General features: G+C 34.9%; 1 protein-coding gene across 1 annotated transcript in view; it reads left to right on the top strand.

The window, feature by feature from the left end:
* LOC130219045 (A-kinase anchor protein 13-like) overlaps nucleotides 1–27,065 on the top strand; it is a 99,393-nt gene that overhangs the window by 56,845 nt on the left and 15,483 nt on the right. Inside the window, exons 5-8 of the mRNA XM_056451315.1 lie at nucleotides 8,136–8,319; nucleotides 15,439–15,625; nucleotides 15,948–18,306; nucleotides 21,184–21,257. Of these exons, the coding sequence (XP_056307290.1) occupies nucleotides 8,136–8,319; nucleotides 15,439–15,625; nucleotides 15,948–18,306; nucleotides 21,184–21,257 (2,804 nt within the window). The remainder of the gene's footprint in view (nucleotides 1–8,135; nucleotides 8,320–15,438; nucleotides 15,626–15,947; nucleotides 18,307–21,183; nucleotides 21,258–27,065) is intronic.

Here is a 27,065-nt window from a genome sequence, read left to right as displayed (position 1 = left end):
CTGGCTGTTTGTCCATTCCAGCTTTATTTTCCTCCTACTTGTGCTCGTATCATGTCATGAACACCATGTCAGATAATCTAAAAGCAAACATTTCCCCCTAATAAAGTGCTCTTTTTAACACGCAGCATTTGCGCAGACTATTAAGACAGAAAGATGCATGTGATAAACTGCAGGAACTCTGCTCGTCATTGACTTGGATTTGCACTGCATGCGGATTTGGCAGAAATGCTCTTGTTAATAGGCTGTTTCTCCTGCTTTCTGATTGTTTCAGGGATTTGCAAAGCTCTCTCAGAACTGGCTCTCGTCTCCACTGATTTAAAAGCTGATCGTGTTTTTAACCTGCTTTCAGGCAAACAGTGCAAATCACAGCCTCTGAATAATATACCACAGCATTTTATGGGATGCTCTTTTGTTGTAGTACACTTTAAAAAGGAATAGTTTACTCTTAAATAAAATACTTGCGGTTAATTTACTTTGCTGTTTTTTTTTTGAGAGACTACTATAGAATATTTTTTGTGGAAACTGTGGATTTTGGTGATTTAATTTAATTTAACTTAACTTAACTTAACTTAACTTAACTTAACTTAACTTAACTTAACTTAACTTAACTTAACTTAACTTAACTTAACTTAACTTAACTTAACTTAATTTTATTTTATTTTATTTTATTTTATTTTATTTTATTTTGTTTTATTTTTTTATTTAATTTGTTATTTTTTATTTAATTTTATTATTTATTTATTTATTTATTATTTTTTTTAGGAAATGTCACAGGCAAAACAAATTGAAAACCATCACAGCTGATGATACATTGAGCTTTTATGATGCAATTTTTTTTAAGAAACCTTAATTAGCAGTGTTATTAATTTTTTATGCACATTTGCAGGAAACATGAACAGAATTGCAGAATCCAGTAATAAAAAATTACTTACTGTAAAAGAACGTCACCGAATTTGGCAAACTTTAGATAAAAAAAGAGGAAAAAACAATGTTATATATAAATACATAAATAGTTTTCAGTTGCTAAAAATGTGATATTTCATAGGTCAAAAAGCACTTTCATTGTCTTTTAATATGCATTTATTTTTACCTAATTATCCCAGCGACTCCCATATGATTCGTTCAGCAACTCATTTGTTCCCAAACCCCTCCTTTGTGTGAGGCTAATCTGCATTGATTGGACCGATGACAGTCTGTTGTGATTGGTCGACAGCATTCAGCGTGAGACAGTAAAATATTAAAATATTAAAGTAGTCAGAGTGCAGAGTGTATGTGTGAGCCCAATGCAGGAGTACATTAAAGCAATGCAGTTTAACTCCAGCATATTGCTCTATTCTTAACCATAAGTAAAAACAGTGACACACATTTAGTATTAATCCACACAGCGGCAAAAGCGGAACTATTTTGAAACTTGATCGCCGCACGTGTGTAGGAACAGCTGATGGTCGGCATTGCAACGACAGTGGAACACAAGCTCACAAACACATTTAAATCCGTAAACAAAGTGGCATGCAGTGCGTTTTCAACATGGCTTTAGACGCAATATGAGACCACAAGCGGTTACAAGTAACAAAACACAATTAAATACATAATTTGCAAGCTAGAGAAAACAAGGAGGTAACCGTTTTAATTGCACTTACACTTGTAAAATGGAGGAAGAAACTGATCCATGAACTGTGTACTGTAAAGTTCCCGTCAAGCTCTGCAAAGTCCGATATAGTCTTTTCTGATCCATCCGGTCGACGAATCCCCCATTGTAAGAATGTAGATTCCAGAAGCAGTCGTCAGAAAAATGACGGGAACAGCACAAGGCTTGAGCTATAATGCTATTATCAAGACTATTCATTTGAAGCACTACGAGTCGACTCTTTTATAGATGAATCGGGGGTTTTAAACATGCCACACCATCAGATTTGAGCCTTAGCTGGATATTTCACTTCACTTAGAGCTGTTACACACTTTCACTTTCAAAAAGTCTTCATAGGGGCTCTTTAACTTTCTATATCATGCGCTGTAGCCGTACACAGTATCAAGCAGAAGAACTTTGAAGTTTATATTGCGTCTGTTGTTGTGCCGCTGGCTGCCACCCAGACAGGAACTCAAAGGGGAACTGAAAATAAACGTTCGGTAGTTGATTATGATAATCAACCTGAACAAAGCCAAACAAACGATGGAGACAAATGCTTAAAACGATTGCCTGTTCCCTCTCTGACCATAGTGGAAGTTGATGTGCGTGGCGGTGATCCCCAAGGGAGAAATATGAGATTGTGTACATGAAGTGTGGTCGGATCCAAACAATTGCACGGCGAGGAATCATTCTTCAGGGCAGCTGACGCAACAGCAGAATCCCGGCTGTCATTGGACTCCCAGCTTGTCCTCTAAATTGGGCACAATGTGGGTCCGTGTAGGAGGGTGTGGTGAGACCTGGACTGTAGGAAGCGGGAGATAAGAGCTAACAAAGGCTAAACAGGCTACTGTGACGTCATAATAAACACAGGCTTATCGCTTTTGAACAACCTTGGTCTTAAATAACTCTTGCAGCAAAGCATCGCAGAGCTCCGTTACCTATTCATGTCGAGCTCAGCTCACTACGCAGAATGAAAGACAATAGTCTGTTTTATCTGGGATCTGAGCAAATGTTGCAAATTATTTATTTATTTTTTTGTATTTTCATTAGATTCACATCAAGTTGCAAAGAAGTAAAATGGAGCATTCACTTTAAAGCAGACTTGTGCTGCATATTTGTAGACTGGGAAGCTCAAAATAAGGAAAAATTGCAATTGATTTAACATATAAGTAGACAATGTAACAATGTGGGATCTTTTGAACAGTTTAGAGCTTTACACTCCAGACCAGTAGGTGACAGAAATGATTCAACATTGATTTAACATTTTTGCACTAGGTTTTCATTTTAATTGATGATAATCACTGAGTTCCATTCAAAACGGCTTGCTCTAATCTTATCAAAGGGTTTAACCTTTGGAGTGACAGCTTTGAAGGGATATTGTTTTAATAATGGTGACTTTAATGTAGTTTTAAAAAGAGCCTGATATGAGAAATTGATACACAAGGAGGAGGACCAGATTGAATCTGCAGATATTATTTGCTATTTCTGCACAGAAGTTTGTAAAAAAAAATGTGTGTAACTAAACACTTAAAAAAAAAAAAAAAATAAATAAATAAATATATATATATATTTATATTATATATATAAATATATATTATATATATATATATATATATATATATATATATATATAATATATATATATATATATATATATATATATATATATATATATATATATATATATATATATATATATATATATATATATATATATATATATATATATATTTACTTTTATTTAAGGTTTTTAATGCAGTTAGATCCATTTGTTTGGTAAACAAAGCAAGTCTCTTATATGATATATCTACTAAAAGACGGAAAATATTACTTTACAAACCATATTGTATACAAGTCGTATAAATGTAAACATATTATTCAATAATATTGCTGAAATTCAAATGTAAAATTTAATAAATGTTTGTACGCATTTACAGAAGTAAATAAATAGACTTAATGACGTACACAAATCTGTGCTAAATATGCGGATTCCATGTGAACCCAACAAGAAGTGATTGTACTATTAAAATGATTACATGCTTTGAATAGTTTAAAATATTTTGTATTTTTACCAAGCTCTTAAAATGGCTTCTGTGGGCATCACATGGGCCAGTACAATTGCAAATTACTGCCTCTAAAACAGCATATTGACAAATAGTTTAGGTATGGGATGATAACTGTTTTCAAGGTATACCGCGATTTAGAAAAGTCAAGGTTTTAAAACCACCAGAATTTTCTGTAATACTGTTCCTAAGGTAAGAGTAAGGTTTTTTTATTTACATTTTTTTGTTTTTTAAGACAACAGTATCTTCAGCAGAAAAGATATTTTAAGAAGCCGTTTTAAATTGTAAAGAAATCAGTGTTTTTGAAATTTATAAAGACAGCAGAAGTCAATGATTTATTTGAATGATTTAGCCTGACATGTTTACTGCTCCAAAATATTATAAATCTTTCAAAAAATTAAATCTATTGTTTTTAAAGGGGAAAAAAGTTGTAGTTTTTTTATCCAGACATTTAAAAAGAATATATTTTAGAGCAGTAATCACAATACTGTCAAACTCTGAAATCGTGACTATTTTTTATTTATTTATTTTTTAAAATTTATTTATTTTTATTATCCAAGGTTATCATACCGTCAGAATCTTATACCGGCCCATGCCTAAAATAGTTATACATCATTTTACAATAAGCTCCACCCACTTGCGTTTTAAGCTATTTAAGTTTTAAATACTCCCACTAGCACTTATTGTACAGCTCTTTGCACTGCACCAAATGAGTACCGCAAAACAAATTAGTGGTGTCTATGCTTTGTAATTGAACACGTTTGCCTCAGCTGTTCATCTCCGTATAGACAACTTTTCTGGAGTGCTCAGTTTGCTCGGTAGCTCAACATCATTGTATGATGTTTTACTTGTATATTGAGTTACATTAGAATTGAACCTCAATGAAAATGTGGAGGAAAAATCTCAAACCTCTTTTAATGGGACATTTCACCCAAAATTCTAAATTCTCTGATCATTTTCTCATCCTTCACTTCTTCCAAAACTGTTAGATTTTCTTTCTTTTACTAAGCATGAGAGAAGAGATTTTGAAGAATCTCTGAGTCTGGTAGCAATAGGCTACCTTAGTCATTTTATTCATGACAGTAGCTAACATTTTCCAGCATTCTTCAAAATGTGTTCAACAGAAAGAAGAAACCAATAAAGTTTGAACCACATGTTGGTTAATGGTGATTATATTGCTATTTTTTTCAGCCAACTATCTCTTTCCTTGTACGTTTCTTTCTGAAAAGGACAAATTCCAAGCACTGACCCCTCTGCGGAGTGAGCGGGCGAGCTGTGTAATGATTCCTCAAGCTCTGGCATTTGTTGCAGCTGGCGCTGGGCACCTGGACCAGCCCTGAAACCAGAGCTACCCACGGGCATCCCGCCCAGAACATCAGTGGGCATCTACTGCCAGCAGTCTTCCATAAGTGAAACCAAGCACATTATATATAAAAAAGACTGTTTCCACTGCGTAAGATGCCAAGTATGGATTTAATAGGAATCAGACACAATATTAGATCATATTTATGGAAAATTAGATGCTTGATTCTCCCTTGAAGGCATGGCTCAACCAGGATAAAAAAATTGTGGCATTGATTATCTTGTTCCAAAATCATTGCTCCAAAATCATTCAAGATCATTGCTTTTTTTATTGAAAGATGGTAGTATGCACTTTTCTTCTCCATTTGATAGAAGTCAGGGTTAACAGAAAAAGCACACAAGCTTCATGTGTTCGATTACACGTTAAAAACGAAACTTTTTTTTCCCCAAATGAAAATGTTCTAAAACCACGTTTTACCACGTCTTCTGCATGTTTTGTGTCTTGTCTTTTTACAAAAAAAAAAATAATAATTTTATTGTGTTGTATTTTCCCGTGTGTTTGGACTGTGATTTTATTTATTTATTTATTTATTATTTATTTTTTTTAAGAGCCTAGCAGCCAAAAGAACTTTGTACACCAGTGACTTTCAATACATGGACAAAACACACACTGTATAAAAAATGATGGGTTCAGCACAATACCTTCATGTTGTTCCAACACAAATCAGTTTAAGTTGAAGTTGATTGAACATAAAACAATTAAGTTATGGCAAAAAACCCTCCAGAATTGTTGATTCAGCTCATTATAAATGAATAGTTTGAACAAGCAGCAAAGATATTTTTTTGAGCGTACCAGTATCTCAAAAGATGGTAGTTTGCACTTTTTTCCTCCATATGATTTAAGTCAACCTTTATCAAATAACCATATGAGCGTCTAGTGTTCTATTGCATATAAAAAATGCTCATATTAAAATTTTAGTTTTACAATGCGTCTTATACATGTTTTGTGTGTGTTCCATGCGTCTTTCACGTTTTTTTCATTTGTTAAATTTGTGTTTTATTTTCCTGTGCAAACATGTGATTACACAATCGTGATGCTCATTTTTAGGAGCCTAGCAACCAAAACGACTTTGTACACCATTTACTTTAATTGCATGGACAAAACACACACTGTATAAAAAATGCGGGCATTCCACACAATCACTTCATGTTGTCCCAACACAAATCGATTAAGTTAACTTGATTGATTTTACAAATTTAAGTGGATTGAACATAAAACAATTAAGTTTTCCTAAAAAAACCCTCTATTTTGTTGTTTCAGCTCATTTTAATTAAGTAGTTTGAACAAGTAAAAAAAAATATTTTAAGTGTGTTTTGTGTGTTCCGTGCGTCTTTCACGTTTCTTTAATTTGTTGAATTTGTGTTTTAATTTTCTGTGTGTTTGAAATGTGATTTTAACATGTGATTGCACAATTGTAATGCTCATTTTTAGGAGCCTAGCAACCAAAGCGACTTTGTACACCATTTACTTGCATGGACAAAACACACACTGTATAAAAAATACGGGCATTCCACACAATTACTCAATGTTGTCTCAACACAAATCAATTAAGTTGTCTTGATTGAATTTACTAATTTAAGTGGATTGAACATAAAACAATTGTTCTCTAAAAACACTCAGAAATGTGTTGATTCAGCTCATTTTAATTAAGCAGTTTGAACAAGTAAAAAAAAAAACATTTTAAGTGTGTTTTGTGTGTTCCATGATTCTTTCACGTTTCTTTCATTTGTTGAATTTGTGTTTTATTTTCCCATACACTGAAAAAGTGTTGCATGCAAAACTGTTGCAAACAATTTATTTGTGTTAAATTTAAACAAACATATTAAATTGAGCAATGTTCAACTTAATTTGTTTGTTTAAATTCAGCCCAAATAAATCGTTTACAACCACTTAATGTAAAAACATTTCTAGGAATCATCTCTGAATATTTTTTTTAGTGTGTGTTTGAAATGTGGTTTTAACACGTGATTGCACAATCGTGATGCTCATTTTAATTAAGTAGTTTAAACATGTAAAAAAATATTGTTTGTGCGTGTTCCATGCGTCTTTCACGTTTCTTTAATTTGTTGAATTTGTGTTTTATTTTCCTGTGTGTTTGAAAAGTGATTTTAACCTGTGATTGCACAATCGTGATGCTCATTTTAATTAAGTAGTTTGAACAAAAAGCAAAAATTGTTTAAAGGCAAGCATCATGGAATGACATGCAAATACATTTCCATAAGTCTTTATTAACTCATTAATACAAAAAAAGTATTGTTTATCTTAAAGAGTGTTTTCAAGAGACATTCTTGGAAGTCAAGTTGATGATGACAAAATGTTCTTGAAAATTAAAACTCCTCTTATTGCATTTAATTTTCTGAAACCCGGTACACTGTTATAATACTACAGCTGAATAGAAAATACCATGGTAACAGCAGTGTTTTGAGACAATATTAACATAGCTCTGGGATACAAGTTACTTGACACCAGTATTTTCAATATAGTGTCATGTCAACTCTTGTGTCTCCAATCAGACGGCGCAGTGATCCTGATCTGCTGTTCTTTCCAGTGTGCCAGATTACACCACAGCTTTTTTTTTTTTTTTTTTGTCCAGGGCTTCAAATTGGCTGTTGGATCCTCAGTGGGCCGATTAAACGAGGCCAGTCTCATTCTCAGCCTCTCATTAACCAGCAAGAACAATCCTTCCTCTGTCCGCGCCGCTTTCACAGAGAGCCTCATTCAAGCAGACTGAACTTTCTAAAACAGCACTCCGTAATCTGTCTTTATGATAAAACGCCTTCGAATGTGATCACTTCTTTCACTCGTTCCCTGAATTATTAGTTTCTTTTCCGTCCTCATTTCAATAGATCATCTGCAATGATGTTTGTCAGGAGAATCTGTTGACTAGGTTGAGGGAATTGAGGGGGCGGGTCTTGTACTTTGACTGCTCTCATTGGTTGTGAAGTTTTAAGTAGGCGGGGCTATCGCTTTACTCCTATGAAGCAGCGAGTGTGAAGCAACTTTATCAGAGTTTAGCATTAGATAATAGTGTTGTTTAAAGGGCCAGGACACAACTAACCAGAGTGTTTTTACTCTCCGGCAGAGCCTGGACCACACGATACTCTTTTGCACTTTGCTGCGAAGCGCGGACTACGCAAGGTTGCACTCTTTCTGCTCCAGCAACCCGGGGGAAGAGAGGCTCTCCGGCTTCCCAACAAACAGGGTCGCACACCGGCCAAGGTCGCCCAGAAGAGGGGACACTCTCAGCTCCACAAACTGCTCACGGAGTAAGTGCGCAAAGCTAGATCTATATATTAATTAACTGATATTTTATAATAGATTTTGACCTTTTCGACTCCAAAGGCCTCCTCATTAGGAAAGATGATGTTTCTTATAAGTCTGCAGTAATGACAAATCGGCTTTTTTTTTTTTGGTTAATCACAGAAGCAGGCTGCCAATATTACACAAATAAACAGTTATTAAAGTATTTAAGTAGTTATATAATTGATTAAGAGTTATTAAAGTAGTAGAAGTAGTTATTAAAATAATTTAATAGTAAAATAATTCAATACAAAGCAAAACATTATCAAATGAAGTCTTTAAGATTCATTTGCATTACTTTTTTTAAATAGATTTTTGTTTGGTTGGTTTGATTATTCACTTTGTATATGCTAATATCTTTTATAATAAATAGGTTTAATCATAAAATAATTGTATATTATTAAAGTTATTGCATATGACTTTATAATTCGTTTTTGGATTTTTTGGGGGGTTAATTACAGAAGTAGACTGCCAATATTACATAAACATGTAGTATTCAAGTAATTTAATAATAAATAAGTTGACAATGTAAAAATGAACTAATATTAATTAACATTACTTTTCTGATTAAATGATATATTTATTGTTATAGCTATAAGTATATTGTTTTATTTTTTTAATCAACGTATTTGTTTCATTTACAGAATCAGTGACAATATTAAATAAATACATGGTAAAAGTTTAACTAATTATTTTAACTATGTAAAATAATTGTATATTATCAAAATTAATGGATTTTTTTGTTAATTACAGAAGCAGACTGTCAATATTGCATAAGAACTAAAGTAATTTAATAATAATGTAACAATGTAAAAATAAACTATCAATTGAAGTACATAAAATTATATTACATTACTTTTCTGTTTCTGTTTAGATTATTCAATTTGTATATGATACTACATTTGATGTTATATCTATTAATGTGTATATACATACACATATATATATATATATATATATATATATATATATATATATATATATATATATATATATATATATATATATATTCTTTAATCAATGTATTTATTTTTAACGATGACAATATTAAATACTTGTTATAATAAGTGAGTATATTATAAGTTTAATAATAAAATAATTTAACTATGTAAAACTAATTGTATATTAAAATACGACTGTAACGACGTTTTATTTTGTTTTTGGATTTTTTAGGGTGTTAATTACAGAAGCAGACTGCCAATATGACCTTAATATATAGTATTACAGTAATTAATTAATAAATAATCTAACAATGTGTAAAAAAACTTTATCAGATGAAGTCTTTAATTTAAATGCATTATTCAATCTGTATATGATGATATATTCAATGTTATATCTGTTAATGTATTGTTTAATTCTTTAATCAATGTATTTAAAAAAATTTTTTTCATTTACAGAATCGGTGACAATATTACATAAATACATGGTATAATAAATGAATATATAATGAGTAATTATAAAATAATTAGGTAAAACTAATTAGTTACTATTACAATCCATTGATATGACTTTAATTAGTTTTTGGAGTTTCTATTTGATAAAATATGGGTCTTGACGATCTGATTTATATATAAATATTCAAACATTTTTCAGCAATACATTTTTAATAATTTAAAATGTAATAACACTTAATGACCACTTATTTTTGTAGTTTCTATTTGATAAAATACAGGTCTTGATGATCTGATTTATTTATATATATATATATATATATATATATATTCAAACATTTTTCAGAAATACACTTTTAATAATTTAAAATGTAATAACACTTAATGACCACTTATTTTTGTGTTTATTTTCATATTTGCAGCTCAAAATAAATACGTTCTTTTGATTTTACATAAATATGACTGATGGTGGAACATTATTTCAGTACTTTTTAGATATTTGAATATTTCTTTTTAAATATTTGTCTTTTGTTCTCACCAAAGCTATTTCAAAACATTTATTTGAACTGAAGTGCACGCAGCAGACTTTATCAAACAGAACATGGTGCTTTAGTGGACGATGTGACCTTTGAAATGCCTTAAACAAATACCGCTTTATCTTATTTGTCATTCTCAAATGTAAACGTTAAGTCACATTCATAAGGGTGTAGTTTGAAAGTTGCAATAATACTTTATTTTTTTTTTAAATAAATGCCCCATACTTCCCAATATCTACCATTGGTCAGTCAAACAGATTTGCTGATTCACCGTTTGGGCTGGTTTGAATTCAGAAACAGTCAAGCCATTTTAGACAGAGTTTGGTAGATTTACAGTATAAGTGCAATGGCTTTATCATGAAAATGAAGGCGAGATTTAGTGTTGTGTTCTGAAGAAAGGAGGATGTTGAAATGTGGACGAGATAAGAGCGACGCACAAGGACAGGCCATGTGGCTCTGAGCTCTCTGTAAACAGTTAAAGCCACTGTTAAGCTTTTTCAATCTTTTTAAAGCAAACCTTTGAAATCTACAACAGAAACCCGTTTTAAACAAGCAAGATCATGTTTGTGAAGTGGCATTACCTGTGTGTGTTTGAGTAAGGGAGACGTTTACCTTTATCTGCTCTCTCTTCACAGTCCGTGGCTAGCAAACCTGCGTGGGACTGGTTCCATATGTTCCCATACTTGACTATTCTTAAAACAGGGGCAGACTGTGCTCCTCAGGGTTAAAAAACTAAACAAATCTTCCCTACTGAACTCTGGTCATAAATTCACCAATGTTGGTGGAGCTATACTTGATGTGGTGTACTCCTGTGACCTCACATCAATTAAATTCTACATGAGTACTATTTTTGATCAATTATAATTTTTTAAGTTAATTTAAGTTCACAAAATATGGGATTTTATATATATATATATATATATATATATATATATATATATATATATATATATATATATATATATATATATATATATATATATATATATATATATATTTTTTTTTTATTAGGTATTAATTCACAATTAATGTTTAGTATTAATGATTCTTTAGTGTATTTGATTATAATTTCGATTTAGTTCTTTCCTGTTGAACTTTTGTTTAATTCAAAGTTACTGTTAAGTCAAATGTTTCTGCATGTTTTTTTTATTACTATAATTATTTATTTAAAGGTGCAGTAGGTGATTGTATTCAGAAACATTTTTTGTTGTGCTGGTTAAAAATCTCTTCATGTTCCACTAGTACTGATTAAAGTAAATGATCTAAATTTATTTTTATATTCTGGGTAAGGCATTAGACTAAAAAATGTTCGTCCAATTATAATTTGTCGAGCCGATAACCCCCATTATACTGATAAATAGCCCAAACTGATCTGTCAGATTTGTACATGTGCGCATCCCCGTTCACGCAGACTGATCTGCCATTTCAGTGTGCACGTGCACACGAGAGAGTGACAGCAGTAAAAACAAATGCTGAATCAAAACTTTTTCAAATCCTGAATCATTATTGGAGTTACTTTTATACGCTGGAGGAAGGATGACACCATAGCTGAAGTATTTCTTTTAGACAGGTAATGTTCTGTTTTACAACTATTTTAGTCATGCAAGCTGTAGATTTAGTTGTTTTATGAATGGGTTATATGCACAGAAGTTTTGTTCAGCCACTGAAATCTTCTGGCGGAAGATTGATGGGACTATTTTCTAGGGCAACTAATGTTTATTTTAATAATCGATTTATCTGTTGATTATTTTTTCGATTAATCGATGAATCAGATAAAAAAAAAAGCATTCATTTCCAACCCTCTATTCAAAAACAGAACTAACATCTTTAGAAAGTGCACAACCATTTTGTCCTTGAACATCCCTGAGCTGTTATAATAGTAATAATAATAATATTAAAATTAAAAAAACTTTGTGGTTTTGTCCTGTGTTCAATCCAAATATCTAAAAAAATCTTTTATTAAGATAAGTACTTGACACATGAAATAGCATAAGAAATTATGTCTCGTTTTCTGAAGAAAAAAACCCCACCTCGAAATTAAGTGATTGTTTGCTTTAAGGAAATAAAAATAAGCTGTAAGAAAAATAATCTTAAAATGATATCTCAAACAGAAGTTTTAAGCATCACTTCATTCTCATGCCATTTTTCTTGCTTCGTCTTGATTTAAGAGTTTTTTAAATATTTGGACTGGAAGCGAAACAAAATTACGAGTAAGAAAAGCTTTTTTGCAGTGTAGCTAGACATGACAACAGATGTAAAAATGATCCAAAAAAGGCAAATAAAGAAAAACGTGTCTTTAGTCTTGCAGTGCAAAAACGTGTCTTTAGTCTTGCAGTGCAAAGTAACTCCCACCGCTGCTTTTTTTCTATTATTAAACCTTTCACTGATGAGATCTGACCCCAGGAGTGAGTTTTGTTAGGCGATCACTATTTTAGAACCTTCACCCTTAATGTTTTTGTGGCGACGCGTTAACACACTTTTTTGTTTATGTAGTGTGAAATACTCTCACACCTTGGATGACTAGAGTCGCACAGATTTCTCTGCTTTTGCCGTTTTCCTCTAGCGTTATTGTTTGCTCAGTCCTGTCTATGAGGCGCCGAACTCCGCTGGCATCAGTGCGCGAGAGAGTTAAAGTGTGTTTACTCCCCTCAGCCCTCAACTAAAGTTTTTTTTTTGATGGTCAAACGTGCGACATGATTTGTTGTTGCAGCCCTACTATTTTCAGTTTCATAAGGTGCCTTTTACAGCATTGATAATGTCGATTTTTATTTAGTTTTCCAAAAAACATAAGTAAATAGCGATATTCCACCTAGCCTGCTTTATTCAGGTGAAGTTGGTTTTATTTTCACATCAGTGTGGTTCATTTTTGAACAATGACAACCTGTGACGCTCTCCCTACATTGTTTACCATGCTACTCTGGATATTAGGTCTGAAACAGCATGCAAGTATGGCTTAGTAATAAGTGTAATTCTTGCACTCCCTGGCCAAGCATTAAGCCTACAGTAGTTGCTTTAGGACAAAGCGCGTGAGACCGGCGATCCTTGCATGCATGAAATATTGCACATTATGACAAGTTTTGCTTGCTACACAACTGAAAACATACTAGATATAATACAGTTTTTCGTTTGGAATTGTAGTATTATAAAGTACCATAAAGTTTTCTAAGTAGCGAATAACATGATCTAGTGAGTTGTCTACTGTCATCTTTGGGCGTACTCACACTATGTACAGTTGCCTTGATCGGGACCAAAGCACACTTGTCCCCCCTCCCGTTTCCCCTGACAGCCCGCACTCACATTACACCCGGGCCTGGGCACGCTTATGTCATCGATGATGTGCTGTTCAGTAAGCACTTTCGCTCAGCATAGTGGAGATTGTTTTAGTTGTTTGGGATGCAGTGACACGCAGTCAAATATTTTGCCGAACAGATCAGCAACTTTTGACGCTCATAAACAATCATAAAGTCCTCGTGCTGCAGGAATTAGGAGGTTTGCTGAATGCGCAGCTGTCGTGCAGTGAGGGGTTTGCGTCTTTAATAAACTACGGCAGTTTGCATTCATTGAACAGTAAGAATCATTAATAAATAATATCAAACAGTCCCTTAAACATCTCGCTTTCAGTTTCGGGCTCAGGCACATTTTGCACTCACACACAAGCCCGATTCAGAGCACTCACACTTCTTAAATGATCCGGGAATTGGGTCTGGGCACGGTTTGGATAGCATAGTGTGAGTACGCTCTTTAATGTGCGCGTTTGTGATTTCAGGAGGCGTGGCTTTGGGCGGCAGGGGAGGGACTGTGTTTTCAAAGCTGTTATGCTAACGGATAGCATTTTGGCAGATCACCTACAGCACCTTTAACTATTTAAATGTAATCTATTAAAATTATAAATACAATCCAGTGGATTTTAAATGGAATAAAACTAAATTTGTGAAAACAAAACCAAATCAGGTAAAAAATAAAATAAAAAAATAAATATATTTCTTGTAGGCAAACTTTGTGGTGCCTTATAGATTTCTACTGTGAGAGACAATTTCAAGGTGGTAAATATGGCATCTACAATTATATATACAATATATATGTCTATATATACACAGAGCCTGGTCAATTGCGGCTCTGTTTTGGTTAACCCATTGAAAAGTGATCACAGACAGAAGAATAGGGAAGAGACAGAGTGAGTGCTAGCATGTGATTCAAGGGTCTGTTAAAGAAGGCCGTTAAGTGCTCTGGTTTAGTGCCTCATTTAAAAGAAGTGTACTGAACCACGAAACACACTTAGAAATGGCCTCAAATCTTTCTATTAAAGCTCATAGTGTTTCATGGGTGGTTTCTCATAGATGCTTTGTGCTTTTGACTAGACTTTCTGCTTAAGTCTCTATCTCTTGTTATGTTTAAATAATATTATGTTACAGTAATTTTGCATCGTTGTTACATTTATATATTAGACTTTTCAGCCATGTTGTGATGCCCAGGCCACATAAAATATTGCTTTTAGGCCCGCAAGACATTAAGAGCTTCTCTTTTTCACTTTGCATTCTTTAGCTTCCTGTGAGTGATGTCACAAGGTTGCTATGGATACCCTTTGGACCTTAGATACAGAGCAGGTGAAAACAGTTCCTGTTGTTAACCTCGTGTCAGGTCCCTGGGAACATTCTGAGCCACTGTCTCAGACACACAAAAAAAGCACAACCAGTTGCAATTTTCTCTTTTCATAGCTCGTCACTTTTTTCTCCTTTTTGATATGAGCCGAACATAGGTGGTTCCACCTTAGTCATTTGTTGTTACTAAGACACAATGTTCAGCTGCAAGCCTGCCTTGAATCTATTTACTGCTAGTCGATGTTGACTCTGCCATCAGGAACTTCAGTTTCACCTTTAATATAACCATGCAGTTTCTCTCTTTATAAAAGAAAGCAGAACAAGATTTTACACTGGTAAGAGGTCATTTGTCTAAAGAAACAATGGAGTTATGTGTGGCATTATAACTGGTGTTGCCTAAATGATTGTTTTTTCACACTTGACATTCTGCTTTGAATGGATCATCACAATGATCATTGTTTCATACGTCACGTCCTCTGTAGGTGTGTTGGGTGTGGCCTTGCTGATTCAGTGCCTTGAGACTGGGCGTTCTCAAAGTTTGCTATGTTTGTGTTGGGCAGGGTTGACAATCTGCCTGAGCTGGAGACGAAAACATCTAAGTGGCGTTACCCAGAAGGCAGAGTCCTGCAACACCACCCCAAGCTAAACACTTACACCCTTACGCTGGAGGATGTGCCCGGGAGCTCCCCACCTAGCCTTCAGTGTGATGTGGAGGAGCTCCAGCGTCTCATTCAGTCACATCAGAAGGTGAGTCATTGATTTCAGAGTCTTCTGCGGCTGTAGGTGTGTCTCATTTTCTTGGTCTGTCACTTTAAGATTACAGCTTTATTTCCAGCTGTGTATGGTCAACATAGTTTGTTTGCATTTGTGCTAGAGCTCTGCAGGAGGTTGCTATCTGTGACTAAAGGAAGTGACTAAATGCAGCTCTCAGACTAGACTTTCTCTGTTGCTGTCTTTGCACACACCCGTGCTCTTTTTTTTCTGGGTAAATGTTTAATGTCAGTTTTAATGAGGGCTGTATAAGACGTGCTGCTTTTTTAATAGCTGTTTTTGAATTTTGTTTATTCAGGAAGATCCTCCAGCACAGCATAAATCAGCACTGCTGATTCTCAACAGAGACCCCAGTAATAGCACAGGGACAGATGACTGCCTTCCGCCCAACTCAGTGGAACCTGAGCATGAGGAACACAACTCAGAACAAGAAGAAACTTGCAAATCGCTTTTAAACAGCCTTACTGTTGAGGATGGAATGTGTCTTCATCAAAACGGCACAGGAGATCATGTCCAGTTGCAGGATGGGGAGGTGGAGCCTGACCTGCCTGCTGTAGGGGATACAGGGAATGCGTTAGATAAAACTGACTGTTCGCAGCAGCGGGTAGAAGGCAATTCTGTGGCTTTCAGTGCCCTTTCCTGTGGAAACCAGCGGCAGGAAGCTGATATAGAGCTCTGCATAATCAGTGCCAAGCAGGGGGTTGCTTCACAGCCTGATAAAGAGAAGCAAGAAGAGCAAGAGGCTTACCAGAAGTGTTCAGAGATTGAAAAGGACTATAACACTGAATCTGGCAACCCTGAGCTTCAAGACATGGGCCACGCACAATCTCAGGGTCTCCTCCCCACGGAAACTGGTCAGCCTTCACAAAGGGAGGTGGAGAGCGAGGGGAGTACAGATGTCAGTTGGCGTAGGGACTTACCAGAGGAAAGGGAAGGGGACACGAGTAGCAACCAGGATATAGACTCATATTCTTCAGCACTTTCTTCCCATAATCTAGAGGAAAACAGCCAGCACGATGATGAGATTGATCCTCAGTTGCGTACGGAATGCTCAGAGGGAACAGATGAAGCTAAATTGACTTTAATTAAGGTAAATTCTGAAGTTACTTTGTCTTTACAAACTGATGATACCATTATTTCTGATGGTGTTGACAAGCCACATGGTCTCTTAGAGACGGAGACAGAAAATCTTAGCGAACACACCAAAGGCAACACTGAGTCAGATTCTGATTTGGTTGCGGATGACGCTAGTATAAAGCAGAACTCTGGATTTAGCGTTTTAGAGGGTGATCTTTTGGAATCATTAAGTCTACGGCCAAACATGGCACCGGGACCAGTGCATAAGGTTCAGCAAGGTTTGTCACCGGTTCCTGAGACTTCCTCTCATGTAGGTCCAGCTGTGGAGCCCATTTCTGAGACTACAGAAAGTTGTCAACAACCAAATCAATCCACACAGCTTTCAGAAACTGCATTAGAATGTCAGGATGTTTCGTTAAATGACTCAACCGGTGACATTAATGCAATAGCAGGGGTTTCCGTTGACATTTCTGCAGAGGTTTCACTTTGCCAGAATGAAGGGTGTCCTACTGATGGAAGCAAAGAGGAGGTAGCCTCTAGTGAGAGGATACAAGACCTTAAAGAGCTTACGGAAGAGCCGGAATCAGTTGTGGACATTATTGTCTCAGATTTAGATGACAAATCTCAACCTTTTGAAGAGTCTTCTTTGCCTATTGACTCTGAATGTTTTATCAAAGGTGATTTACAAAACGATGCGTCTGCAGTACAATCTTCTGAACATACTGGAGGTGACATAAATGTAGGAACACTCTTAGGAGAAGAAGAGGCAACTGAAAAAATAGAACAGTCAGACTCTTCACCTAAACCGGTTAAGCAAATTCCTGAGGAATATACTGGAGATACCGCAAACGAAAATAAAAAAATTGAGCCAGAGGAACAATCTATTTTACTGCCAACTTTGCAAGGGGAATCAGGATTTAAGGATGTTGCTACAGAGAAACCTGTACAGGAAAGGGAAATTGACTCCACTTCAGAGGAAACAATCAGCGATCTCCCTGATCCATCGGAAATCACAAACAATGATTGTGTTGAATCCAATGCACACTGCCAGCTCTCGGAAACCTCCAAGGAGAGCGCAAACACATCCTTAGAACCTGCCGAATGTGTGAATGACCTAGACTTGTCTTGTGCCTTATCCCAAACAGAAATCAAAGGCACCAGACCTTCTGAAACCAACTTCATTGATGGAATAACGATATGTGCTGAAAATCCCATTGAGGACAAAAGTGTTGACATGGCTACCAATATGAGTGAGACGACCATCTCTGAGGAGAGTCTGTTCTCTCTTATTGACACCACCAGTGGTTCAGCTCTGGAGAGCTCCTTCATGTCTGACCCACTCAATGGCTCATCCTCAACAGCTGAGCTCACTTCCCCTTTGGATAATAATAGTGGATTGCATCAGGATTTGGAACACACTTCCCCAGTGGATATAGACAATGGTTTGCCTGAGGAACTGCCGCCTTCAGACACACCTGAGTGCCTGAATGGATTACATCAAGATTCTCCTGATAGTTTGATGGAGCACAGTGGAACTCTTCAGCAATGTGCTGAGGAACTGCGTGTGGATCAAATCACAGGTAATGCAATTTACTTTTATGCATCTGGAGATGATCGTATAGATACAATTATTTTAGTCTGTCTAATAATATTAAATAATATCATGCTTTTGTTAGAATGACGTTTGTTTGTCATGTCAATCCAGTCAAATTGTTCACAGCTGAAGCTGATTTGTCATTAGTTTCATTGTATTCCGACACACTTTTGTGCGCGCTTGAGAATTCAATGGTGTTTGCCTTGCATGCCGTTTTCTATGAACACAACATTGAGTTATTATTATTATTACTATGGTAAATATTTATTCAGATTTTGTCTGTCATGTTATTTTTAGCAACGTTGAGCCTCTGTGTTGTCAGTTAAAAGAAAGCCATTTTGGTTTTGATTGATCAGTGGTTTAGGTTTCCATCCATGAGGGAAATACCTTCCTTGTTATTCAGGTCATAGTGTTAATAGGGAGTGTTTGCAAATGACACCATGTATTTGCAGCACACTGTATCCTGGCAACTTATTGATGTCACCACTGCTTCACATCATAGAAGGAAACAGTTTAAAGATTGTCTGACTTTTTTCATAAGGTTGACGCCCAGCTCACGTAGATGAGAATTCAGTGTTGTTCTACTAATAGCTGCTTGCTTCACTTGTTATTTATATCTCGTTCACAAAGCTGCGCATCTCATTTGGAAAGGAGGAATAAGGCACTTCCTTATTGTCAAAAGTTTTAGCGTTAATAATGCATATGATCTGTCAGCTTAACAGTTTTATCACAATTTGTTCATTTCTAAGTAAACGAATAACCCATAACCCTGTAATGTTCACTCCTCAAACATGAATCAGCAGCTGAGTTAATGAATTATGAATTGATTTTTAGAACTTTCAGTTAAAGGTCACATCATGTGAGTTTTCAGACAGAAAGGTTTTTAAATTACATCTCAAATTACCTGTTCCACTTGTAATCTGATGTTTAAATGTCACTGTTAAAAGATATATACAGTGGGTAATATAAGTACTCAATGCCTCACCATTGTTGTCTGAAAACAAATTTCTGAGGGTGCTGTTAACATGTTTTCATCAGATGTCAGAAACAACTAAAGTAATCCATATATACAAAGAAAACAAATTAATTGGTTCAGAAATTAAGATATGCGTAATAAAAGTAATGACACGGAAAAAGTATCGAACACATGAAGAAACGGAGGTGTAAAAAGGCATGGAAAGCTCAGACAGCAGCGGAAATCTCTTAATAGTTGGATAGCAAAGTCAGAGTAAATGAATATTAGCTGCTTCAGTCCCTAGATTTCCATAATGATAAAGTTGGATGGACATTTCAGCATTTCAGCAAGACAATGATCCCAAACACAGGCAAAAAAAACCTTTTAATTGGTTTCAGAAAAGAAAATAAAGCTGCTGGAATGGCCCAGCCAATTACAGGACCTGAGTCCAATAAAAAAAATAAAGATCAGAGTTTATAAACAACTCACAGAAATGTCAAGATTTTTAGACACTTTTGATGCCTGCGAGGAAAAAAAAAAAATCACACCTGAGCAATGCATGTTACACCATTCTCCATAAAGGTGTTATAAAGCTGTCATCACCAAAAAAGACTTTTATACAGGGTTTTAAACGCATCTTATAACTACAGAACTTTCTCCTTGTGTCATTACATTGTTATTACATGTAACAATTTTTATTTTAATTTAGTTGGCATGTTTGGATTTTTACAAAATCTGGGTCAATTTCATGTCAACAGCTCCTTTGCAAATATGTTTACCAAGAAAAATCATAGCGAGTTCATTACTTATTTTACCCGCTGTATACATGAAAATCATAGCGGCAGTTGAAATTTCAACATAATGAACATAAATGTAGTATAAAAGGACAAGGTTAACCTCTTCAGTAGTGAGGCTTGTTAATAAATTGGGACATGATGACATCAAACAATTAAAATGTATACAAATAAAGGAAGTATGACGTTTAAGTCACATAAAAGAGGTGATATAAACAAAGAATTATTGAAACAAAGCGTTTTCAAGTTACAAACCTAACCTGACCCTATCGTGCATGAATGATGAATTGGATCTTATTGTTTTCCTTTAATAAATTACAATCATTTGAAATCATATTTAACATTGTATATAATAAATCTAGTTAACTTAGTGTTAAAAAAATCAACGATTATGTATGATGATGTTTCTAATGTTTTAAATAACTGAATTTTCTATCATTACGCAATTTAAAGTCGATTAGTGAGGTATTTTTTTGATGGTTGTCTGCCTAAATTGAGGATTTATGCACTGAAGATGTGTATATCCTGGATTATTCTTATAATTATTATGATTATAATTATTATGATAATATTGTGGTGTATTCTATTAGTGGATGTGGTATTTGTGGTACAAAAATTGCATGGAAATTGTCTAGTAAATAGAAATATTTCAATGAGTGAATGATTCTAGTACTTGAATATTGGCTAAGGAATGATGACGTCAATAAAAACCAGTGACTTTAAAAAGTGAGTGGAGGGAATGAGACACAGAGAAAAGCTTTGAGCCTAAACATTTATGTCTTTTCCCAATAACAAATGTAAAATAAAATGAAATAAGATGACCATTTTCATGAGCGTTATCACAATTTCTTATATCAAGTAAAAAATAAACAACCCACACAGTGAAATGTTCACTCCTCGAACATGAATCAGCAGTTGAGTTAATGAATTACATATTGATTTGTGGAGGTTTCAGTTAAAGGTCACGTCATGTGAATTTCCCAGAAACTTTTGAACTTATTCAAATGAAACATTTTGTTTTTTGTACATGCTCAAACAAACCTAACCATCTACACCTAGTTTGACCGTTATTTTTACACCTTTTAAATCTGCTATTCTTGATTCCACCTCGCAGATGACAGCGCTTCAGGAGAGGATGCAGCAGACGGACACCAAGACTCCTCAGTAGACATAGCAAATTCTGAAGCGGTGAGTGTTCCTTGGCTATTATCCTCAACCTGCCATCCAGTAAATAAATCATTAACATTTAGACCCCTTGGTATGATTCACTCAGCATTCGCTTGCAGCCACCCTGAATTCTCAGTAACTAGGAAGGTGGTAGTTTCCCGAAAGGCTCCACTGAGCAAAAAAAAAAAAGAAAAAAATTGGAGGGATGTTAACCTGACCTGCCATAAATCTGATTTCTCTGCCTGGTGCTTCAGCGTTCTGACGCAGGTCTGAGTTGGAACTGCTGAACTGTGTCTTGTAAGGTCAATTGGTAGATATGGGAAAGCTGCCACCCTGTAGCTCATGCTGTTGGTTGATTGTGTGTGTTGTTTTTTGCTCATGGAGGAAAGATGACATCACCCTGAACACCTTTTTTTCCCAGTTGTGTGTCAGAGGGATGATATCAGTGGTGAGAAAACTCAAAGGGAGGGAAGATGTGGTAACTTGGGCGTTTATATGGACCAACAAGAGTGATAAAGTGAGATGTCTATCTTGAGTCGTTGGAAGCTGCTGATTAGATGATTCTTTTGTATGGTTTGCTTGTTTATTTTGTCATCTTCCTGTGGGAATCCATGTTGTTTTTATTGCTTGCTGTGGGGGTTCCTGATGTAATCAAAAGTCATTGTTAAAGGAATAGTTCACTCAAAAATGAAAATTACCCCATGGTGTTCTCCGTATATATGTGACTTTCTGTCATATAAATGAAGTTAGAATAGTTTTAAATTAGGGTTTTATATAGCCATGCTCTATAATGGTGTTGGATAGTGGCTTTTATTTTGAAAAAAAGTGCATAAATCTGTCATCAAACTAACTCATATGCCACCAGAGGGTAAATGCATGTCTTATCCACTTATAGTGGATTGATGGTTTTTGTAACACCAAATATTTCTCAATTTTAAATTGTGAACTACAATCACCAGGCCTGTCACAATAATCCGTATATCGACATATGGACATGACCTCAATCATTTTTGATGATGCAATATATATCGCCCGTACATAAAAAAACATTCTAGCAACATTTTAGCTGAACATCTCTCTCTATTGGAGGTGTCAGTAATGGTTAAAAAACACTATAGTATTTACTATAAAGAGAATGAAATATGATGTGTTCTTTGGAAGAGTGTATTTGCATTGTGTTGCTATTGCCAGATTGTCATTCTGGCATTCTATAGTGAGTGGCATAAAATGACAATAGTATAACAATAATATCGTTTATCACTATATATGTTTTGATGGAATATATCGCACAACCAAAAATAGATATCGTGACAGGCATAACAATCACTGACATCCAACAACATGTTATGCTTACCTGATGTTACATATGTAACAGACACTCCAGGAATAAACGTGTCTCACAGGAACCACTTACCGCATTTACCAAGAATAAGACAACGAACAAGAAAATTAGTTGGTATGGTGTTACTGTATAACGTTATACAGTATATTGCTCTTACGTTGCTGCGTACATACATGCATACATAGTTGAAGCCTGAATTATTAGCCCCCTGTTTATTTTTCCACCAATTTCTGATTACGGAGAGAAGAATTTTCAACACATTTATAAGTTTTAATAACTCATTTCTAATAACTGATTTATTTTATCTTTGCCATGATGACAGTAAATAATATTTTACTACATATTTTTCAAGACACTTCTATACAGCTTAAAGTGACATTTAAAGGCTTAACTAGGTTAATTAGGTTAACTAAGCAGGTTAGGGTAATTAGGAAAGTTATTGTATAACTATGGTTTGTTATCGAACACAATATAGCAATTATCGAAAACAAAATAGCTTTAAGGGGCTAATAATTTTGACCTTAAAATGGTTTTTAAAAAATTAAAAACTGCATTTATTCTAGCTGAAATAAAACAAATAAGACTTTCTCCACAAGAAAAAATAAAAATCAGACATACAGACATGCACAAAATAAGACATACTGTGAAAATTTCCTTGCTCTGTTAAACATCATTTGGCAAATATTTAAAAAAAGAAAAAACAAAACAAAGAGGGGCTAATAATTCTGATTTCAAGTGTATATCTACCCATCTTGCGTCATACGTCATATACATCAGTCACGCATAATATGTTTTCGACCACTTCCATACATCAGTGACTGGATTTCACAAATTGTGTACTAGTAAGTTATGGGTAGAGCTAGACAGAATCTGCAGTCATTTATTTGCTATTTCGGGTTTATACAGAATGGTTTTGGGAGTATAGTAACTAATAACGTAATTTATGAAATAAAAGATATGTCTTTTACTTTTATTTAATGTTTTCGATGCAAATCCAATTAGATCCACTTATTTGGTAAACAAAGAAAGTCTCTCATAATTATCTACTAAAAGACAAAATCTTACTTTACGAACACTATTGTAAATAAATCATATGAACATTTTCATATTAGTCAGTAGCATTACTGAAATGAATTAAACTGAATAAATATAAACAGATTTATACAGGTAAATAAATAGACTCAATGATTGGCTAAAAATCTGCAGAAATCTGTGATTAATAACTGTGCCTTGCTATGGGGTAATTTTCATTTTGGGGAACTGTCTTTAAGGCAGTGAAAGAAAATCAGACATTGTTTCTTAAAAGGCCTTTTTAAAATCAAGGATGATCAAGTTTTAATGATAACTTCCAGCTAACAAATGATAAACATTCTCGGCCAATCAGAATCCATCCAGCATTTAAATTGGCAGACAACAAAACTACAACATGCATTTATAATAAACAGCATGATAAACTCTGATGGTATGGATGCTAATTTAGTTAGCTTTATTGTTATTATTTTGGTGTGAACAGACCTTGTGATGGAAATGCAAACTGATACTTGTCTCTGCTAGCATGTTGTGGCCTATATTGTCTTTGTTTTGATAGTAGTACACTCTAACATGGGCGATGAAATATTTTCTCTCTTAAGTGATCGTACTGAAAGACATAGTGGGTTTTGATTCAGTCTGGGGAAAACTTTCTTTTTTAAGAATTAGCGGGGAATGCTAAGTCTCACCGTTAGCCAGTTTAAGCAGCGCTCTTTAAGTTCTGGCTCTGTCTGAACTAACATAATAACAAAAAAGATCTTGGTTATCAGTTGTCTGTTTATTTTTACATTTGTCATCACCTCTCTTGTCAAGCTAGCTTACTGTGTCTAGTTAGCGTCTAAAAACAGGCTACTTTTTCACTTATCTGCTGTCTGGCATGCAGACTTGGACTGCATTATGAGGCTGTGTAGCTACATTGTCAGCATTTGAAAGAAATTACACTGGAACATTCTATCTTTAAGAGGACTCTCGAGATAAGTGCAGGGGCCACATTTATAGAGCATCTTAACTTTGACTAGCATGCTAATTTCGCTCTTGCTGGATAAGTCCATTTGCAGTATTAAACTCAATGTTTTGAGTCATTTTGTAGCTTTTTGATTCCTGGGTTAACTTTTCCTATCATCATCATAATTTATCAAGGCTGATTGGAAGTTAAATCTGAGTTTGCTTTATTCAAACTGATTTGTTATGCTAACAGATTTCATGACTGATGTGTGTTTTTCCACATCAGAAAGGCTCAATCTTCACATATTTATTTGATTTGGAGTTAGCTGATGAATTAATACATCATTACACTTCCATCCAGAGCACAACGTGATATTAACTATTCTTGAAGATGATTTTTACGTTTAAATAGAATTTACATGCTTAATCATTCTTATTTTAACTGATTTTTAGATGGTGTTAACCTAAAATGTACTGTGATGGATAATAGGATGTTTGCTTGTGTTTAGCTTCTCATTTGGCATCTAGAGAGCTGTGGCTCCCTCTTGTGTTCATAAGTGCTATAACTTCTTCCAGATGTGCTGTCTAGAAGTCTACATGTGTGTTGTAGAAAGAAACAAGGGCAAAAAAGCACAGACTGTGGTCTCAATGCACCACCAGCAGCATATGTTCGGCCTATTCTCTTTTGACACAGCTTTTTTTTTTTTTTTTTTTTAATTCCTTTTATCTGCCCTCATGTGGCAGGCCAGATGCATTGTGGGAACCCCCTTTAAAGGAGTTCCTTTTTCACAAAGCATCTAAACTATTAAACCACACTCACCGCCCCTGGGAAAACAGTTCTTTAAAAACACGCACGCAACTCGAAAAAGGGACAAGGCCGCCTCTCAAGCGCAGGAATGTGAAGTGTAAGAATGGCGTGATGTTGAAGAAAAGCAAAAGGGCTGGTGTTGCTGGAGTGGGAGGGCTGAAGACACCAGTGAGGCTGGTCTTGATATACACACACACACTCCTTCCATTCATGCATCTGTTTGTTGGCTCGGCTGCTGATGGAAATATCCTTTGTATTCTTCTCGACTTCTGTGCTTCTGCTCCCCCCTTTCAAGTCTTTGTTTTTTTCTTTAGCTCAGTTCATTTTCCTTTGTTTTCTCTCATTTTTGTCCTTCCAGAAAGTAATTTAATCACCCTCATGTTGATCCAAACCCGTGTTTTTGTTCCATGGCACACAAAGGGCAGTGAATTCATCAAAATTACACTAAAGTATTTAAACATTTTCTAAAAGTGCATAATCAAGACTAATGTGTGCTATAATTTCAACACAATCTCACAGCAATTTGTAACTTTTTGATGTAGGGGTTATGAATTTGTATGATCTCATTTGTTCAATTTAGTACGATTTGCTTATGCCCAATGACAGTTGGGTTTAGGGTTGGGGTTGAGGTTGGGTGCCATGACTCTTTTTAAAATCGTACGTTTTTGTACCAATTCAAACCAACTTTTTGATTTAGTGGTTAATTCGTATGAATTCATACAATCTTGTTTGTCCAATTTAGTACGATTTGCGTATGCCCTAATGACTGTTGGGTTTAGGGTTGGGGTTGGGAACCATGTCTTCTTTTAAAATCGTGCATTTTTGTACCGATTCATACCAACTTTTTGATTAGTGGTAAATTTGTATGAATTCGTACAATCTCATTCTTCCAATTTAGTACGATTTGCTTATCCTCCAATGACGGTTGGGTTCGGAGCCATGTCTCCTTTTAAAATCTTACGTTTTTGTGCCAATTCATACCAACATTTTGATTTGGTGGTTAAATCGTATGAATTCGTACAATCTCATTTGTCCAATTTAACACGATTTGCATATCCAATGGATGGATATTGCATATCCAATGACGGTTGGGTTAGGGGTGGGGTTGGGTGCCATGACTCCATTTAAAATCGTACATTTTTGTACCAATTCGTACCAAATTTTTGATTTAGTGGTTAATTTGTGCAATCTTATTCGTCCAATTTAGTACAATTTGCTAATCCCCCAATGACGTTTGGTGCCATGACTCCTTTTAAAATCACCTATTTTCGTGCCAATTAGTAAACAAAACGTAAAATATTTCCTCGTGAGATCAGGCTGGAAATTTTATATCTTTTCAAATCATTAGGCTTTTTATATTTGGGTATTTTACCCTGATTTAAGAGAAAGTTAAATCCTAAAAGAGTGGTCTAATGCGACCACTTATATACAACTGAAAATGTTAAAGTGGGATTTAGATCAAAGCAACGTGGGATGTCTAAACTGACATAAATTAAAGTTTTGAAGTAATTTCAGTGGCAACAAATCTTGTTTTTGTGTACGGCGGAGGTTAAATTTTTGCTGATTGTTGATTGGATGGAGCAGGATCAATATATAGAGAAGGGATGTTTATGCTGACAAAATGATTGAATAAGTCTGGCCTGTCACACTGTAAAAAAATATACACCAACAAACTTCACATTATTACAATAACATTTTAAATTAG

The sequence above is a fragment of the Danio aesculapii genome, chromosome 25 (genome assembly GCF_903798145.1).
Source record: "Danio aesculapii chromosome 25, fDanAes4.1, whole genome shotgun sequence".
Taxonomy (NCBI): domain Eukaryota; kingdom Metazoa; phylum Chordata; class Actinopteri; order Cypriniformes; family Danionidae; genus Danio; species Danio aesculapii.
This window is presented reverse-complemented; position numbering and strand designations above follow the sequence as displayed.